Below are 20,365 nucleotides of genomic sequence, written 5' to 3' on the forward strand. Positions count from 1 at the left end.
CCCCACGCCACTACGCCAGAATATTACTTTCACATGAGTGTGTGAGAGATTCTATGGGACCATAACGGATATGAACTATGGGTCTCAAAACAAATGGAAGTAAATGAAGGTTTATAACACTAAATGCTACGATGATATTTTACATATCTCCTGTGTTTGTCACATTATAATCACTCTAGAGTTCGTATAACGGTATATTAGCGCATCTCTGTGTGAATGTCCCTTTGGCGGTGGAGATGAATTTCCTTATCGGAGATAATATAATGATTCGTCCTAAAATCATTGATTTGTAGGACTAGAAAAGCCCATACAGCTGGCCCATAACATGGGTCAAGAGCCCAGTATATACAAAAAGACGGGAGTTATGAACTGTATGCTTAATGGAAACATCACACTCAACATAAGAGCCCAATATGTACAAAAGGCCCTGGAAGGCTGGAACCTCTAAACCATCCGTCACATGAGATGGTAAACTCGACTGAAAATAGTTTTGAGATCGAAGATAACGGATCTCACGATGCTTGCACCTCTCCTAGTCCCTGCCTCATGCATTAACAAGTGATTATGTAATTAGAAAGCGAGCGCATGTGTCCATATAACCTGTAACATTGCGATGCCTAAGTCCAAATTAAAGAACACAAACATCTTCCAATGTACTCCATCCATTATAGTTTTGTCTTTATCAAAATCCAGGCACATCAAGCAAAAGAAAATTTCTGAAAGTTTCTTATATGCAGGTATGCACGAGACGGACTACTAGCAGCAAAATATAACTGAAACCTCTAGGAGCACCACATCCACTATGCTTCAGTAAAGGATGATCCGGCCACAGATCCTGAAAATGTATATATTAGAATAGAAATAGCGTGAAATGTCGAAATTGAGTGAGGAAAGAGAAACGGAAAAGACCAAATAAGTTAATAGCACATTGTCAGAATTAATGACAACAATTGAATATTATGGGCTGTACAGCCAGATATGCCCAAGTATAAAGTTGGACATTCGGTGTGATGAAGCTTCAATTAGAACATCAGTCTGGATGACTTGATGTCAACCAGCATCTACGCGTACTGGCACAGATTACATGCATAATGACGAATTAATACCAATTGTTGACATGAAAACTGGCTGTCCCTGATCGAGGCAACTAAACAACCAAATGTTTCCCCCTTGTTATCTGGAGTTGTCCGATTTCTAACCACTAGTAGTAGCATAACTAGATAGAATCCAACAAGTAAAAAGAATTAGAACTGTAACCTGTATATGTCATGTTAAACACTCTCCATCGTAGCACTTACAATGCATACCTTCAGCGCGACCTCTGTTTAAGCAATCTCCACTTCTTCAGGATGTGGAGTACTCCTTCCTTTAATGTTGCTTTCTTTCCTTCTTTGAAATTCCACAGCTCCGGTACAATGTACCTACCACTTGGATTATATTCATTCACCTCCTTCAAGGCTGTAGTCACTGCCGCATAAACTTCATCACCAAGCTCATTCTTCAAATTCTTCAACTTTTCATCTTCATCATCCATTACTCCCTGTACAGCAACATCCAACTCAAACCACTATATGAATTAAATGGAAAAATATTAGGATAATGTAGTCAAAATAGAAAGTGGTAAGGATGAACTTGTGTGCATGAGCCCATGTCACAAGTTCGATTCTCCCTAGGATCAAACTGCGATTTAAGTGGGAGGCCATGGCGGTGGGTTGCTGTGCTAGTCTCCCCAAGGGTTTAGGTTCCATGGGTGAGTCCTAAGGGCTCTACCATGGGGTGGTTCCCCATCATTTAAAAAAAAAAAAAAACACTAACAGAAACTATATCAAAAGAGGAAAATGGTAGAAAATTTATGAGCCAAGAGAGCCTAAGACAATCTTAATGAAGTTACGACAAGGAGAAAATCTTCTACCACCCACACCAAATATATGGGCCTTCCTCTATATCAGCATAAGCAGAGATTGAGGTGGGCAGGTTGCATGCTTAAAAAAATGTTCACATGAATTGTTCCATTATCACATATAGGCATACCTTACTATTCCCTCCTTCATCTACGATGATCTTAAAGGGATGCCAGCTAGGATCTCTAAGATAGTCCTCCCATTGTGAACACAGCACCATAGCTTTCTCAGCTGCTTCTTCCTTTGGAAATTTCCTCTTGGTTGCAGTGGTGAATGGCTTGATATCAAGCTCGCCCATTCTCTTGACACCAATATTAGCACGGGCTGTCACTTCTCTCAATCCCTGCGAAGCAAAGAAATCAGACTTTCCACCAAAGGACAAGCATTTCCATATTAGGAAATAAACAGATATGGACAATAAAAGAAACTAAGGAAAAATAAAAAATCGTTGACACTACAAACTTCAAGAACAATATGATCAGCACATCACATTTTCTCCTCGTATATTTTATGTACATAGAGAAAAACAAGAATCTATAAGATGTCAACCTGTCTCCAATTGATGCCTAGAGAACCAGTACCCTTGAGTTCAAAACAAAACACTGATAATGGTCCACTGACACAGTTTAGATGTTTATCCATGCTGTCTCAAACGTCTCAGGGGACCAATTCTTCCATTTACAAAATATAGTTGTGAGATAGCAGACATTGATAGACATACAAGTGGATTAATTCTTCCATTTACAGAATATGACAATGAAAGTAAACAAAAACGTGACTTAAATTCTCGATAACAAGTCTTAAATTCAATGATTGATGCATTTAATAAAACATGGAGATAACAAAATCATGTCTAGAAAAATCCAAATATGGGTCCAAATTTATGTCACATTGATAATTGGCTTGTAAGGCAAGTAAGTGTTTATAATGTTAAAAAAAAAACAGAGCATGTAAAGGTGAAATTATATTACTTGTTCATCATCTTTAGAGAAAATAAATAAATAAAATGAAGCTCATTGCCAGCCCTATTCTGCAAATTGAACTAAGGAGTAATTGCTTCGCAATGCAATTGTAATGCAATTACTAAGAAGGTTATTTTTCTCTTTTGTAGGTAAACAGAAATTTTATTGACAATACAAAATAGGCATAGCCCAAGTACACGGGGTGTATACAAGAGACAATGGCTAGCTAAGAAGTAGAAGTAAATACAAGGAAATCTTGACTGTTTAGTCCATTGAATCAATAGCTATCCAAAAGAACAAAGTGTTTAAAAAGAGGCATTTATGTTATAATCCAAATTCCAAAGTCCTTTCTCGATCTTCAAAACGACCATTCCTTTTTCTGGTTTATTAACTTTCTTAGTTGCAATTACTAAGAAAGCTAATAAACCAGAAAAAGAAAACCAAAATAATTGAAAGACTCAAGGACCCCAAGCTGTTAATATTGACTGTGTAGTGAACAACTTATACTTGCAGACAAAATTGTGAACAATTTATAGCTGGGGATTTCACATTGGCATCAAATGAGGGAGGACGGCTGAGGAAGAATGTGATTTGTGAACAATTTTTGCTAAGAATAGGACTGCACCCAAAAAAATGAATCTCTTGGGGTTACTGCAATTCTCCATAGACCTTTTGATTCTTGTTATCTTGTTCTGGGAATTTTTTACAGCTGGAAATCTTAACTGTACACAGTCCAAAACTAAAAATTGGATCCAAAGCTCAACAAAATTACCCTGAATCATGAACATGATTTAAAAAACGTCTCCATCATGCTTTTACATGTGATTCCATGTCATTCAAATATTTAGACTTCTTTCTACAATTTCAACCATGTTTCTCATTCATTCTTTCTACTACTACTTTCTCATGATTTGGCCATTTTTGTTGTACTAAATCCACAGTTGTTGCCTCACATCTCAACTAAACACAACCGTAGTCTATCTAAAATCAGTACTGCGTTTTAATCCTCAAATTATAATGCAAGCACTTCACGAGTTAAAAAAGGGATACATACAGCGATTAGCTCTTTACGAGCCTCCTGCACTTCATCATTAGTTTTACGCTCCTTGATGATAAGAGCTTGGTTCAGTTGTTCCATGTGATCCAATTCTTCTACCTTCTCATTCAAATCTTCTATAATTAGATCCATCTTTTTCTTCATCTCAAAATCCCCATCGTCACCCATGTGTTTCATGACCTGTAATGCTCCTCTCATGCGCTCAACCTCCAACTCTAATGCCTGTTTAGCATCAAGTTTCTTTTCCAGTTCAATTGTTTTTCTGTGAAGTTTCTCCTTTTCTTTCTGCCATCATCATCAATAAAAAAAAAAAAGCATGAGAATTCTAGAAATTATAATATCATTATCCAAGAATTATAATATTATTATATATATTTTCAAAGATCCATTTCAAGGCACAGAATGCAAAACACACCTTTTGTTCCTCTGCCAACTTCAAGAAATTCTCATCTGCCTTCTTTTGCTCTACAGCAGCCCTCTCATTCTGAAAAAAAGAGGTGATCTAACCCATTCAGTAAAAGTTTATCAAATTCTCACAGCAGATAGAAACAAGCCCAAAAAAAGAGCCAAGGACAATCGTTAAACCACCTCTATTAACTGAATTTAAGTATTATGCAGCATCACAAATAAGTAGTAACTAATTACAAAAAGTTTTAACATAACATTTTATATAATTCTTTTGTGCTTTACTTTATATACACCTTTATGATATTTGATACCGATAATCAAATTAAAGTGTACAGGGTTGAATCAAAACTACCGATGACCCATGAACAAAAAAGCTAGAGAATTGTAGGTATTGATTGACTTCTATGCCAACACAAGCAAGAAAAATATCAATCCATCTAGAAAGTCATTTCAGACTATTATATCGAGTTCAAAGCATAACACATTTATTTTATAAGTAGGGTCAAAGCATAACACATGAAAACATGTGGCACCATAGGACAAATGATTTTCAATATTAACACTCTAGAATATTTATTTTCTGGCTCTTGAATAGATCTTTTCTATTTTCTTCATTAAAAATTTACAAAATCGTGCTTTTCTGCACTTTAAGATCACTCAAAAGTGTGCTTTAAGCAAATATTTGTAAATTCGCTTTGGTTGTCCTTGGGGTTTTGCTCTTTTACCAACATTGGATCAACCCAACATCATCAAGGCAAACAATCTTTGATACAAGTGTAATTAAAAATTACACAAATAAAAGGAAAGAAGGAAACGTAATAGTTAATTTCTACTTCAAAAATTCTATTATCTTCTTTTCACTGCACGAAATGCACAAAACTATCTGAATGAATTTTAATAGATGACAAATAGCCTGGTTGAGGATGCCAATGACAAGTTTCAAAAACACCAAAACAGGGCCTGATCTATTGCAACTTGCTTTTTCATATCAATGTAAGTCCTCATGAAAAAAAAAAAAAAAAAATCACCAATCTGCAATAAAATGTCAATCTTAATCTGGATAAAACTAAATTACCATTTTTTTCTCATCATGAAGTTTTATCCTATCAGTTTCATTCTGAGCCTCACGCTGCTGCAATTGCTTCTCATGCTGCTCAAGCCGTTTTTTCTGAGCCTCCAAATGCAGTGTAACCTTCTCATGCTCTAAGAAAATCTTCTCAAGATGATAGCGTGTATTCTGTTGCATCTTTTTCATTTCTGACAAACATTTATCAAAACATAAGATAAACTATTGCAAAGCATGGCAGTGAAAAAAGATATAAATCAAAGTGAATTCACAAAAGTAGAAGTCACAAAGTTTTAAGCATACCTTCATTGTAAGCCTTGAGCTTGTCCTCCTTTTGCCCTATCAACTTGTTTAGAGACGCACTGGTTTCCTGATATTCGTTCTCAATCTGTTTAAGGTGCAAACTCTGGACCTCCAGGGTATTTGTTAAGTTTGAGACAAGCGTTGAAGCCTTTCTTTGATCTTCTGCTTCTTTTCCAGAAATGGTTTTCACATCTGCACTCTTTCTAAGATACACACCAATAGGGCCGTTCGAGTCATAGTCATCCTTGTGGGCCATCCATCCAAACAACTTATCTCCTAGATTTTTGGCTGTGTAGTAGTCCCTCTTCCCACAATGATCGACTTCAAAACTCTTCTCCATGGACATGGCATTGTTGAAACCAGTCCAATCACTTTTAAACTCTGCAATCGCAAAACCTGAATGTCCCAAACGATTCCATATGGGATGGACCCTCACAGGATTAAACCCCTTCCTTGACAACTCCTCCCTGAGTCTTGTTCCACTTTCACCAACATGTTTCCCATCTTTCCATTCAGTTTTAATATTTGCGATGATGCCCTTCCAAGGATACACAAACCCCTGATCACCATGAGGCTTGGAACATTCAGTTTTAGTGGCAAGTTCAGAATGAACCTTCACATCAAGATACTTTCTCATGTACCTCTCTAAAGCCAAGTGCCTCGCTTTCTCTTTGGTGCTCCTACTCCGTGAGGTAATAACAGCAGAAGCATGTTGGAGAAGCTCCTTAAAGAGGTAATCTTGCTTACTCTTACCAGGGCAGTATGGGCATCTATATGCTAAATCAGAAAACTTAACCTTAGGCCTGCCTTTCTTCAACTCATTATAATATTTATACTTGTAGTACTCTAACTCAGTCTCACTATCTTTTTCTGACCTGTAGGCCATCTCCAAACTGAAACACCACAAAAATCAAAGATTAAAATTTTGCTTTCATTTATTTTGAGAGCAACATGAAAAAAGACCAGTTTTCCAGTTAAGTTCTCTGTTTATGTAAGTGATGATTCTCCAAATGTTGCCCTAGGAAGGGAGAATCAAAACTTAAAGGAGTTGAGATTATGATGTTTCACAATGTTTTTTTCTTTAAGACAATAATAAATCATAAACATAAATTACACAAATAGGTGTACCTTCTCCAAAGGTATATGTTTCCACAAGTAAACAGATGGAATATATAAAATACTCCGTATTATATCTCTTTCTTTCCAGATAACTTTTTAGAGACTAGAGTATTTCGTTTTCCTTAAGGACAGAGCATATACTCATTTATCAGGAAAATCAGATTCAAAAGACAAATGTTCTAACCAACAATTCCATTGTTCCATTTCTGATACAAAGAAATAAAAAGGTCTAATGCTTTATCTTCTTTGGTTTCAAAGTGTAGAGAAAACCATCAAACCATGCTATATAGCTGCATCAGGTTCAATTTAGTGGCATTCAATGTTTTTCAGTATCAGTACCATGCTAGAGGGTGAGGTTTAAGAATTTCCTACAGCTTGTATGCTAGTGAAATTGACCCTCCAAAGAGTTCAAAGGAAGTTTCAAATGAATACCAACTTCCTACATTTTATTTTTCTCAAGGGCTTACACTTACTTTGCTTTTGCTTGCAAATATAGACTGAATGAGTTTTCATTCGCAAGTGATATGTTTTGACCCTTCCACTTTGTAAGTCAAGTAAAGAAAATGCTTTTAGACTATGAAACTTGTGAAGAAAAAAGGGTATAATGGAATTATTCTGGTTGAGAACTCGTAGTTTATAATGCATATAGTATGACCGACTTTTGAATTATATGATTAAAGCCCCTTTGGATGTTGAGTTGGTCTCATCTCATCTCACATCATTTCATCTCATTTCAACATCCAAACGCCACTCAAACACAAATACTTTTCCATTTCAAATCTTAACTTTTTCATCTAATCATCATCTAATCGTAACAATTTTCCCAAACTTCCAAACAAAATACAAAAAACAATTCAATTTTTTCAAATCTCAAAACAAAAGTTATATTAAAAAATTATATTCTAATAATATTCTAACTTTATTATATTTTTATTCAACTTTTTATTTCAATTTTCCCAAAACCCGATAAAGCATCTTAACTCAAAACATTTCAATATTATTCACAAACTAGTTCATTCTTATTCTCAAATTTTTCATCTCATCTTAACATCTAAACGAGACTTGGGAGGTTTGGATACCAAAATCTTTTCAACTCATCTCATCTCATCTAATCATTACAACTTTTCCAAATTTCTAAATAATTCAACTTTTTCAAATCCTAAAATAAAAATAATATTAAAACATAATATTTTGACAATTTTTTATTCAACTTTCATCTCAACCCATCTCATATCAACTCACTATCCAAGTCTCCCCTTAAGACTTGTCCCTTCTTATTTCATACCATGCAGGCTCACACACGCACAAGTATGCACACTTTGAGTTTATTATATCAAATATATATATATATATATATATATATATATATATATATATATATATATATATATATATATATATATATATATATTTTTATAGGTTTCTTATATTGAATATTATATAGACTTAGGCCTTTTTTGGATACCGTTCTCAACTCATCTCATTTTTTTATCTTACTTCCTTCTCAAATATCATCCAAATATAAACACTTTTCAATTTCAAATTTTCAACTTTTTCATTTAATCATTACAATTTTTTCAAACTTTCAAACAAAACACAACAAATAATTAATTTTTTCAAATCTCAAAACAAAAATTATATTTTAACAATATTTTAACTTTATAATATTTTTACTGAATTTTTCTCTCATTTTCCAAAACTCAATAAAATATCTTAACTCAAAATATTTCACTACTATTCATAAACCATTTCACTATTATTTAAAAATTATTTCATTACTATTCACAAATCATTTCATTGTTATTCACAAATTTCTCTTTTCATCTCAACCTCCAAACCAGGCCTTATGCAGCACCCGTCAATTCCAGGCACGGCCTCATCTATATACAACAAAATTGGTAACGTTCAACATTTTTGTTTTTGTTTTTTTTTTTCTCAGCAACCAAACGACCAAAAAACTATAACAAACCAAGCCCTTGTACGGTTGCGGAGGAAGAATTGAATGATAGTCACATCAAACTCATTTCAGCAATTCTCCACCAAAAAGAATCCAATCAGTTACGATTTAGAACGTTTATTTTCTTTCATTCTTCTTCTGAATATATGTAAGCAACCAAACAAAGCGCCAGTATTCAAACCCTCTGTTTTCTTCCGAGGAAAACTGAAAGGAAAAATAAGAACCCTCACGGCTACAGAAACAACTACCTCCATTAGAACCACGCCAGAGAAGATATTTTCCTACTTCATTTTTTTCTAAACAGAGTGTTAAAACCAAAAACACTTTCCCAGATTCATTTCCTTTTATCATTTCCTACATTTTCTCTCAAACCAAACAAAGCACGAATATGCAGGTACCAGTTTGCATGCAAAACAGGATGGAAGGTTCATCGATCATACCTTATATCGTTCGTTCGAGAACAGATTGCGGATCCCTAACCGCTTTCCTGAATGATTTCCTTGCAAAACTCCGATATATCGACTAAATGCAGGCAAACCAGCCGATCAGATGAAACGACGCCTAGGAAACGGAATCGCTCGTCAGCTAACAGCAAAGGAATCTTTAGCTAGAGAGGTAGAGCAAACGAGAGTGACAGAGCTAGGTTCTATAGTAGTACGTTGGCCGAGAACGGGATAGAACTCGTCATAACGAGCCCGATCTTTAGGCCAGTAAGCTGTCGGGTAGACTCCGAATTTCGATTAATAACTGGTTTTACGAAAAAGAGTGTAATGCCACGTTTTAAATATATAAATTTTAGATATTTTTTTTTAAATGAAAAATACTACAACTACAAATAAATTATATAAAAATAAATTTATATTATTTGTCGTAATACATCAAATTATAAAATTATTTTTATTATAAAATAAATATAACGAATCATATATAATCATGTTAATTTATAATTTATTTTTATACAATTTTTATGTGTATAGTACTTTTCTTCTATAAAATAGTGGGTCGTATTTAAAAAGAATTTTTTTTTTTATATTTTTTTAAGGCGGAGGTTCCCTTTTTTATAAAGACCTGCATAGAATTTATCTATTTAAAATTTATACAAATAATTTCTATGTTAAAAATAATTTTTATATTTCACTCAATTCAGTTTGAAAAATTAGATAAATATGTCATGCATGTGAAAAAGTTTATTTTTAACTATAAATTCTATATTTTTTTAGAGAAATTAGAAAAATTTATATTTTAAAATTGAATGTAACCTTATTCTAAATTTATATATACAATTGCTGATCACTAAGATTCACTTCTTTACCACACTTAAAAATAAAAAAATAGATTTTTTAAATACTTTTAAAATTTCTCCTTGTTAAAGATATCTAAAGATTATAATGTCCAATCACAACATCAATACAAAAGATAACAAATATATATATATATATATATATATATATATATCATATTAAATTAAATAAATATGAGAATAAAGAAAATTGAATAAATCAATACTGGAATTTTATTTTGTATTAAATTAAATTTAAAAAAAAAAAGGATAATTTCTTACATCTATTTTGCAACTTAGTTTACAATCAATCAATTGAACCATGTCATAACATTATAAATGAATTTCAATCTTATAAAACTATATTTATGTCTCGTAACTTGTACGAGAGTTGAGAATTAATCAATTTTCCTAAAAAAAAAAAAAGTATGTTCTATATTAAAATTTGTAAAAAATAATATATAGAATTAAAATAATGTTTATGATAATTTGTGTTTTATTATACCGTTTTGGTTTAAACCAATATATATATATATATATATATACACACACACACACATGTATTTATACTTTGCAGTCAAACTTAGGTAAATAATTGGATGAAAATTTTTTAAAACATCATGTTTTTAACAATGAAATATGTTCATATTGAAGTTGAAATTTAATGGCTAACCAAATATGGCCTTTACGTCTTAAAATTTATCTTATATTCATTTACGAAACATTATTGACATGATTGAACATGTAGTAATTGAGGGCACTTAAGTTATGTAATTATCATTAAGAGCTCATTTGAGATTACGTTAGGAGTTTTAAAAAATACTTAAATATTCTTATAAATTTTTTAATAAAAAAAATTAAACTTTTTAGGTATTACATATTGAAATACTTTTTAATCTTAAATAAGCTAAAAAGTACGTTTAAAGAAAAACATCATAAACGTGCTTTTTTAATTAATCTGGAACGTAGTTCAAATTTTAAAAATATTGTCAATGGACGAAAATATCAATAAATTTAAGATAATTACAACTTTTAGATTTTTAAATATATGATCATAATTTTTAAAAAACTAAATATCTTTATTTCTACCTCATAAAGCACTTTTTAATTTGTTTCTAAACAAATACAATATATTTGAAAATATTTTAAATATATGATTATTAAACAGTAAATAATTTTTTAAAAGTAAAATTTATTGCTTAAGTTATAAATTATAAGTTATATTTCTTATCGTAATCTTAAATATACACTAATTTGAATGAATAACACATTTTGATAAGAGTACCAATGATACTTTGCAAGTCTATTATGTGATCACACCACACATTGTGATTATCTCTTGCCGTTATCAGTATTTTGAAGCTCTACCAAACGCATAAAAAACAATAAAAAAGTAAATTCTTTTTACATAGGTTACTCCTCTTTTTTAAAATATCTATGCACTACTTGCACGTTATAAATTACGAGTATAGATAGCTATTGCTCCAAATGATCTTTAATATATATATATATATATATATTATGATGGGAACTCTTAGAACTTGTCCATGGAACCTTGACCCTTGAAGAGACTAAGGGTTTGTTTGGACAAAAAAAAAAAAAAAAACTCAAAATTTTCGTATCATTTCATCTTCTTTCTAAAAATCACTTAATCATAAATACTTTCAAATTAATCATTATAAATTTCTCAAACTTTCATATAAAAAATAAAAAACACTTCAATTTTTTTAAATTTTTAAATAAAAATAATATTAAAAAATTATATTATAACAATATTTTAACTTTATAATATTTTTTATTCCATATTTTCTCTCTCATTTTCCAAAACTCCATAAAACATAAACTCAAATTATCTCACTATTATTTACAAACTATCTTACTATTATTCACAAAATTATTATCTCAGCTAAATATCTAGGCTTGTCTTAACACGAAAATCCACCGTCATGGCCTCTCACTTAAATTGTTATTTAATCCCAAGGGAATCAAACATGTGACATGGAGGTCATGCACACAAGTCTGCCTTTACCACTTAGGCTACCCATAGGTTGGTATGAATCATATCATAAGCGTCATTTTCATAATTTCTTAAAACTTGAGATATTATATGCTCTATCAAGGCTACTCTCATATGCTAGGGGTGTAATCGCTCCAGTCCGGATTGAAGGATCACAAATTGAAAATTTCGGTCAACTTTGTTTTCCAAATCGATTACCCTTAAGGACTAGACCGTTAGCTGTAACAGCCCGCTAGAAATTCAATTGTGGAATTTCTTTTGACCTTAAGAACCTCGTGAAAATTTCGTAAGTTTACACAAATCGACTAATCGCATAGGTTTTAGCCTGTCAACATAGTTAGTGTTATCACTCACTATGGTGCCAGAAATGCGATTTTAATTATTTGAGATAGTTAGAAGTGTCAAAATGTATTATGGTTTGTGTCATTAGACTCGGAGGGTTATTTAAAGTCTTATGGCGCAATAACATTTTTTCATATTTTCGGACAAAACGTCTGTTCAAAACTGTAGATATTATTAGATAAAAAGAAATATCTTGAGGTAATTTTCGTGAATATTATTGGGTAAAAATATTTTGAGTTGATAGATATTATTAGATAAAAATATCTTAAGTTGATTTTTTTTAGATATTATTGGATAGAATATTATAAGATAATCATTTATAGATTTTTTTTGGGTAGGAGAAAACTACACTTAACTCTCACTCCAGCCTCATCTCTTCCATATCTTATCCACAAGTATCTCCAGCCACCCCTCCCCACAAAATTATCTTCATTTATGCTTTCCATTGAAAGAATATCAAACACTCTCTCTCGGACAGCTTTTAGGAGTTCTTTTGCACACCCATTTCGAAGCTTTTGTAAGTGTTTTATCATAAAGTCTCCTTCATATAAGTTGTTCCTCTTTGAGTCTAGTTTCCGTAGATGTATTTTTCGTATCATTCCATGGTCATTTGGTCGGTCAAAAGTATTTTTAACCATGGAAAGGTCATTCTGGGCGTGAATCTGGAGAGTATGTTATAGTTTGGAGTTTTTGACCAAACTAATGGATAGATATTGGTCCGAAATTTTTATGGAGTATTGTTAACATGTATATATGACTATTGGTTGAGGATTTTTGCATGATTAAAGGTTTTGATGAAAGATTTTCTTAGATTTAGAAACTTAGAAACTGGAAGAGGAAAAACAGTTTCTGTTTTGAGAAAGTTTAACTCTTTGGTGGTCTAAACCTATTCTAATGAATTTAATAATTTTATTGGAGGATACTAAGTATCTTATATACATGTTATATTATTATTTTGAAGATATTTGATGTTAGTTTCAAAGATATGAAATTTTATGCAAAGAGATATTCAAATAAGCCAAAGTGTGGATATTCTTGGCTAAATTTATGTTTTGGTTAATTTCTAACCATGTGATCTTGAATTAGAAGCTTATATATGTTTTAGGACATCTTTTTAAACCATGTGATGGTTTGGTTTGAAGATCATATAATTATAAATCATAGATCAAGAGATTTATCAAAACTAGTTGAGGAAAAAGTTTATGTTTTTGGACTAAGTGTAAAACCAAAAACTCCAAATGTTATTTTGTGATTTTGGTGACTTTAGTTCGATGATTTAAAGCATGGTTGATGTTAGGATGATATTATGAATATGTTAGAAGTAAGATTTGATTTTTGAAATTCTTGGAGATGTTTTGATTTAAGGTCAAAACTTGTGATTCAAGTGCTTGAATCTTTTTACAAAAAAGTTTGGTGTTAATTATTAGTTTTTTCTAAATGGATGTTTTAAGTATGGTTTTGAACTTAGAATTGGAAGATGTTTGTTGCAAAATTTTGGTTTAAGCATGAGTTCTGAAGTTGGAAGGAATTGCAACAAAAATAAAGGGAAATGGCCTATGGATGTTTCGACCATAGTGTGTTCTTCATAGTTGTGTTTTGTTTTAAATTTTTCTGAGTTGATATTTAAGTTTAGGACAAGATTTACATGAGGAATGTAAATTTTGGAAACTTTTGGAGTTAGTATGCAAAATCCTTAAGTTATGGGTAAAACGGTCATTTTCCTACATGTAGAGAGTAAAATAAAAATTTTACTCTTTAAGTTAGTATTTTCCATATTTCAAATTATTAGTGATTTAGTTCTAACTTTTAGAATCACTAATTACAGTTCCTCGTGATCGCACTTGAAGTTTTATAAGAAACGCGGAGATCGAGGTAAGTTAGCTTTTAACTTACTAGCAGTCTACTGTGTATGTGTGCTAAGTAAAAGAATTACAGTGTATGTATGTATGTTATCATATATGTCATGCTATGCCAAGTTATCATGTAATTGTCTATTATACAGAATTTATTCTGTCATCAATTTTTATCTGTTGCACAATATATTCTGTCATGTATTACTATACATTACAAATATGTCATGCTAAATATGTTGTTTGTTATATGTTATGCCATGTTACGAAATGTTACTATCTCAAGTTGGTTATGTATTTCAAATTATGTTCAAGTCACGTTATGTTACGTCAGGCCTTCAGTCCTTTCATATTCCAGTCACGTTTCATCTTGAGTATATTCAGTTTGTGTAGAATACATGGGGCCACAACAACTGTGGAGTATGTATTTAACTACAATTGTGATGCGTAAAATACATGAGGCCACAACAACTGTGGAGTATGTATTTTTCATGTTAAGTCAAGTTTGTGTAGAATACATGGGGCCACAACAACTGTGGAGTATGTATTTTTAATGTTAAGTCAAATTTGTGTAGAATACATGGGGCCACAACAACTGTGGAGTATGTATTTTTAAATGTTAAGTCAAGTTTGTGTAGAATACATGGGGCCACAACAACTGTGGAGTATGTATTTAACTACAATTGTGATGCGTAAAATACATGGGGCCACAACAACTGTGGAGTATGTATTTTTCATGTTAAGTCAAGTTTGTGTAGAATACATGGGGCCACAACAACTGTGGAGTATGTATTTTTAATGTTAAGTCAAGTTTGTGTAGAATACATGGGGCCACAACAACTGTGGAGTATGTATTTTTCATGTTAATTCAAGTTTCAGAGCAAGTTCATGCTAAGTCAAGTTTCAGATCAAGTTCATGTCAAGTCAAGTTCAGTTCATGATTCAATTTAAGCTATGTCAATTATGCTATGTTGTACGCTAAGTTATGCTTTAATTACTTATGAATTTGATTATGCATTTATGTTTTTACTGTCATACATGCATCATTAGTCTGTATGGAAGTTTTTTGTTAACTTGCTGAGATTTGTAATCAAATCTCACTGTGGTAGTCCCAACTACCATTCCCCCCGAATGGTAGATCTTGTTACAGGACCTGAAGGAGGATCAGGAGCTGACCAACTAGACACAGTCGACTGAACGACGGTGCGTCGTTAATGTTAATATAGTAGTTAAATTACTATTTGTACGATGGAGTTGCATCTCCAGTACTTTTGGATCATAACTATTTTGGAATAGTGCTGTGATCTTAGTTATTCAATGGATCTTTATGTATGAAGTATGTTTTAAGTATTGGGATATTTTCAGTTTGGTGCATAGTATTGCTAAAGAAAAAAATTATCCGCTGCGAATATTGCATAATGTTAGATGCATGTTAGGATTATTGCATTTTATATGTCATGAACGGGGGCAGGTAACCTTGTGTTGCATGTCTCGACGCTTCAAATGTCCGTCCAATCCCAAACGGAATTTGGGGGCGTCACATTAGCTATTGGTCCAATCAATCCAATTAATCTGATTTGGTCCATATGAACTAAAAACATTTTTTTTTCTCTTTTCTTTTTTGGGTACATAAATTAATACAAAAAATGAATATAATCAGTAAAATAAAAATTAAATGAGCTCTATAACGTGAATTATGTAACTAACTCATTAAAAAAATAATTAATTATAATTATATTTATGATGTTAATAGTTACTAACTTAGTACTTTAGTATTCATAATGCTCTATATTAAAATTCTAACATTTTATATATATTTAATGAATATTAAATAATTTAATTGTTTATAGATTATTTATGCTTACTTGCAACTTAAGTATCTTAAAAAAAATTACCTAATTATTTTAATTATGTGTAAATAGTAGAGTATGTATTTATATACAATAACATATATTATCATCTAATATATTAGCTAATTGATAGCATATATTATTTTACATTTTATATGGTCAGTGGTGATAGATTATACTAAAATTATATAACTAATTTATATAACTACTATATAAAATAATATATTATGTATTAAAAAATTTATATATAAGTGATTCGGTCAGTTTTTGGTCTGGTTTGGTCTAAAAAACTCTCACCCCAGGACTGGACCAAAAATTGAATTTTGAAGACACCATAGATTGAGACCAAGTAATGGTGAATTCGGTCTAATTCAATTTGAAACAAACCATGTAGTTTGGTTGGTTTTTCCATTTCAGGAGGACTAAAAAATTTTCACCCCTGCATACACATGATTAGTAATGAAAAACATACAACAAACAATTATTTATACCAAATGGAGTGAATAAAATAGGACATCCAAACACCCGCCATCTTGATTTGCACAACACAGTATATTATCAGGTAAAATATAAAGTTGGTACTTTATTATAAAACCAAATCCTTCCATATACTTTACAATTGAATGTTATACTAATTTGTAGAGGAGATTAACATGATTATCATGGCGGAAGAGCTAGAGCATCTGTGGGAAGGGTTTAATCTCACAAAGGAAGAACAATGGGAAGTTTTTCTGTCGAAATAAGCAACTAAAAGATCCACTCAGAGAGGCCAAAGATGTCTCATAATTCTCATACTGATGGATAAGAGCATAAATAAAGAAGCTTTTAAGTCAACCATGACCAAAATCTGGAATTTTGAAGGCTGGATAGTGTCCAACAAGGTGGGGGTATAATCAGTTGTTAATCGAATTTCCGAAGCAGTTGACATTGAACGTGTATTTTTTGGAAGGCCTTAGTCTTTTGATTAGCATATGATATTTATCCAAGAGTTTGACAGTCACACACCTCTTAATGAGATTAATTTTACATACGAACCTTTTTAGATTCATATTCACAAAATGCTGCTGGCTACCATGACAAAAGAAGAATGGGAAAGGATAGGTTCAACAGTGGGGGAAGTGATATCAGTAGATGTTGATGGGGGAGGAAATTGGCTGGGGAAAATTTCTAAGAATCAGAGTTAAAATTGACATTATGAAACCATTAGCTCGTGGCAGATTGATAAGAATTAAGGGGAAAAAAATATGGGTAGATTTCAAATATGAGAAGCTACCAATAATATGTTTTCAATGTGATGTCCTTAAGCATACAGATAGGGCATCCACAATAGATAAATTCAGGACCCTTTTGACTAGGACAAGAAGAGCACAATATGGTCAGTGGTTAAGAGCATCATTTGTTAATTCTAATGGATATGGTGGAAGAAAATATCGGAGTAGAGGGGACGAAATTCAGGTTAATCCCAACTGTCAGAGCAGTAGAGAGGTGGGACATAATGATGAAACAATTATTAATAAAGATGAATCCTCAACTCAGATGGTTGAATAAAGCAAAAACATAGAAGCTGATGAAGATCCTAATATTAATGTTGAGAATAGTCAGATGGATAAGAGTTTACTGCCTGTGATCTCAGACAGTCTTGGTCTATTTGAAAATGAGAAAAGGTAGTCACACGAAGTGGAGGAAGAGGAGGTTCCTGATCATTTGGGCTTACAGGTGAATCAATTCGGCATCCCTTCAAATCCATCTGCTAATCGAAGCCCCTGCACCAATCCAATAAGTAACTTTGATCAATCTAGTATGAGTCCTTATTTTACAGTTGATAGTAATGCTAAGAAAATAGGATGGAAAAGGAGAGTTAAAGAGGCTCATTTGGTAGGGACCACTTCTCTAGCCAATAAGGGAACCCAAATTAGTGAAGCACCAGGAATGAAAAGAGGAAGAAATTTGTGTGACAGCATGGATCTAGATATTCATCTAAAAAAATCTGAATCTGAGCTCAATCCTGAAAGGACCATAAATCTGGACTATCCGGCGGAGGCCATTGAGCAGCCCTACTAGAAGAAATGAAGTGTTTAAATTAGAATTGTTGAGGGCCTGGGAACACTCAAATAGTTAGAGAGTTTCACTTAATGGTGATCGCAGACTAAGTCCCCCAACATAGTGAATCTGATGGAAACCAAAAATAGAAGAGAGAAAGTTGTAAGAGTTAGAAACCAGATTGGATATGATCAAAGTTTTGTAATTGATAGTAGATGATGTAGTGGTGGCTTAGCCATGTTTTTGCATTCCTCCAGTTTAGTAGAAATTGACTCTTGCACTAATAGCCACATCTCAGTTAATATTACTAATACTGATAATGGAGGGAAGAAATGGCTACTCGCTGGTTTTTATGGCGATCCTTTCACTACTAATAGACTATGGAGTTGGCAGTTGCTTAAGGCATTAAAACCCTTGGACACCAAGGCATGGTTGTGTATGAGAGATTTTAGCGAGATCTTACAACAACATGAAAAATATGGTGGAGCAGCCAGACCATATTCTCAGATGGAATCCTTTAGACAAGCCATAGAGGAAAGTGATTTAAGTGACTTGGGTTACCAAGGGGATAAATAGACACAGTCCAACATTAGAGAAATACATGATTCTACTAAAGAAAGACTTCATAGACATCTAGGGAATCCTCAATGTCTCAACATGTTTAATGAGATATGTGTATCTAGCATAGCAACTTACAGCTCTGATCATCATCTCATACTCATAAATGTGAGCAGTAATTTGAAGCCTAAAAGAAGATATAGCAAATTATTCAAGTATGAAACAAGGTGGGGATAGAAGAGAAGAGCATCATGACTTAATTAAATGCACCTAGACTTGCCACTCAAGAGCTAATAAGTCGTTGGAAACAGTAATTCAAAGTCTGAGCAAGGGCAAACATAAGTTGATCTAATGGAGTAACGAGATTAAAAAAGTTAACAAGGAGTTATCAAGGATAAAATAGTCAAACTTAAAGGCCTTCAAGAAAATAATGTTGGTTGTCACACGTTGGAGATAAAATAACTTCAAAAATAAATAGCTAATATGCTTGAAAAAAAAGGATTTGAAATGGAAACAACAAACCAAACAAAGATGGCTCAAGGAGGGAGACAGAAATACAATATTTTTCCATAAATGTGCCTCTCAAAGAGGACAGACCAACCACATAAATAGTATAAGAGATGGGGATGGTAATACACATACTTCTCCACAAGGTACCAGTAAGACTTTTCAAAACTTTTATACAGATTTATTCACTATTTCAGTACCAATAGGAACAGCAAAATGTTTAGAAGCCATGCAACCCTTAGTATCTGAAGAAATAAACCAATAGTTACTTCAAGACTTTTCAATTGATGAGGTTGAAGAAGCAATTTTCAAAATGAATCCTTTAAGTTCACTAGACCCAGATGGTTTTTCAACAAGGTTTTTTCAAGAACATTGGAGCATTGTGGGCCAAGGCATCTATGGTGTAGTACTAGCATCTTTGAATACCAACAAATGGACTAAGAACATCAATGAGACCTTTATTGTGAGAGTCCCAAAAACCAAGAATCCAACTCAAGTTTATGAGTTCAGACCAATAAGACTCTGCAATGTTATCTACAAGATTATTGTAAAGATGCTAGCAAATAGATTTAAGACCCTTCTTTCCATTATCATCTCTCCAACTAAAGGTACATTTGTCTCAGGTAGATTAATCTCTAATAATATGCTAGTTGCTTTCAAAGCATTGCATACTATGCAAAGAAGAATGAGAGCGAAAGAGGAGTACATGGCATTGAAGTTAGACATGAGTAAAGCCTATAAAAGAATTAAATGGAGTTTTATTGAAGGCGTGATGGAAAGGTTGGGTTTTGCTAGGAAGTGGATTGATCTTGTCATCACCTATGTTTCAACTGTATCCTTTTCATTGTTACTCATCCATAACTTGCTTTCCAACCCTCAAGAAGCCTTAGTCAAGGTGATCCTCTATCACCTTACCTATTTATCTTATGTTCATAAGCTCTCAGTAAGCTCCTCAACAAAGTAGAAGATGATGGGCTAGTGAATGGGATTCCAATGGCACAAGGTCAAATTCATATAAACCATTTGTTTTTTGCAAATGATAGTTTGTTGTTCTATAAGGCCTCATCTTTGGAATGAAGTAGGTTGCTCAACCTGTTGGAACTTTATAAGCAGGCATCATGACAAAGATTGAACAAAGAAAAAACATCC

The 20,365-nt window shown here is 32.5% G+C and overlaps 1 protein-coding gene across 3 annotated transcripts; it reads right to left on the minus strand.

The window, feature by feature from the left end:
• Positions 1–588: 588 nt before the first annotated feature.
• Positions 589–9,494, minus strand: LOC122291561 (protein INVOLVED IN DE NOVO 2). Of its 3 annotated transcripts, none has more exons than XR_006236680.1 (8): positions 9,214–9,494; positions 5,698–6,590; positions 5,404–5,585; positions 4,336–4,404; positions 3,918–4,205; positions 2,032–2,244; positions 1,258–1,540; positions 589–835 (listed from the first exon to the last, which is right to left on the minus strand). XR_006236680.1 is itself a non-coding variant. In XM_043099345.1 (8 exons), exons 2-7 carry the CDS (start codon positions 6,581–6,583, stop codon positions 1,310–1,312), a joined length of 1,869 nt encoding a protein of 622 aa, XP_042955279.1. In that variant the 5' UTR covers positions 6,584–6,590; positions 9,214–9,494; the 3' UTR covers positions 589–835; positions 1,308–1,309. The 3 variants fall into 3 exon arrangements, 2 of the variants coding, with proteins under 2 accessions (XP_042955279.1, XP_042955280.1); XM_043099345.1 differs by having other exon boundaries at positions 1,308–1,540; XM_043099346.1 differs by having other exon boundaries at positions 1,299–1,540.
• Positions 9,495–20,365: the final 10,871 nt, after the last annotated feature.

This window comes from Carya illinoinensis, chromosome 13 (genome assembly GCF_018687715.1).
Source record: "Carya illinoinensis cultivar Pawnee chromosome 13, C.illinoinensisPawnee_v1, whole genome shotgun sequence".
Classification (NCBI taxonomy): Eukaryota; Viridiplantae; Streptophyta; class Magnoliopsida; order Fagales; family Juglandaceae; genus Carya; species Carya illinoinensis.

Bases quoted from the DNA above. Each gene is read 5' to 3' on its own strand.
- LOC122291561 (XM_043099345.1), bottom strand. From the start codon at position 6,583: ATGGCCTACAGGTCAGAAAAAGATAGTGAGACTGAGTTAGAGTACTAC. The intron at 5,586-5,697 runs GTATGCTTAAAA...AATGTTTGTCAG, and splicing joins GCTCAAGGCTTACAATGAAG to AAATGAAAAAGATGCAACAG. The intron at 2,245-3,917 runs GTATGTATCCCT...TTTGCTTCGCAG, and splicing joins CTCGTAAAGAGCTAATCGCT to GGATTGAGAGAAGTGACAGC.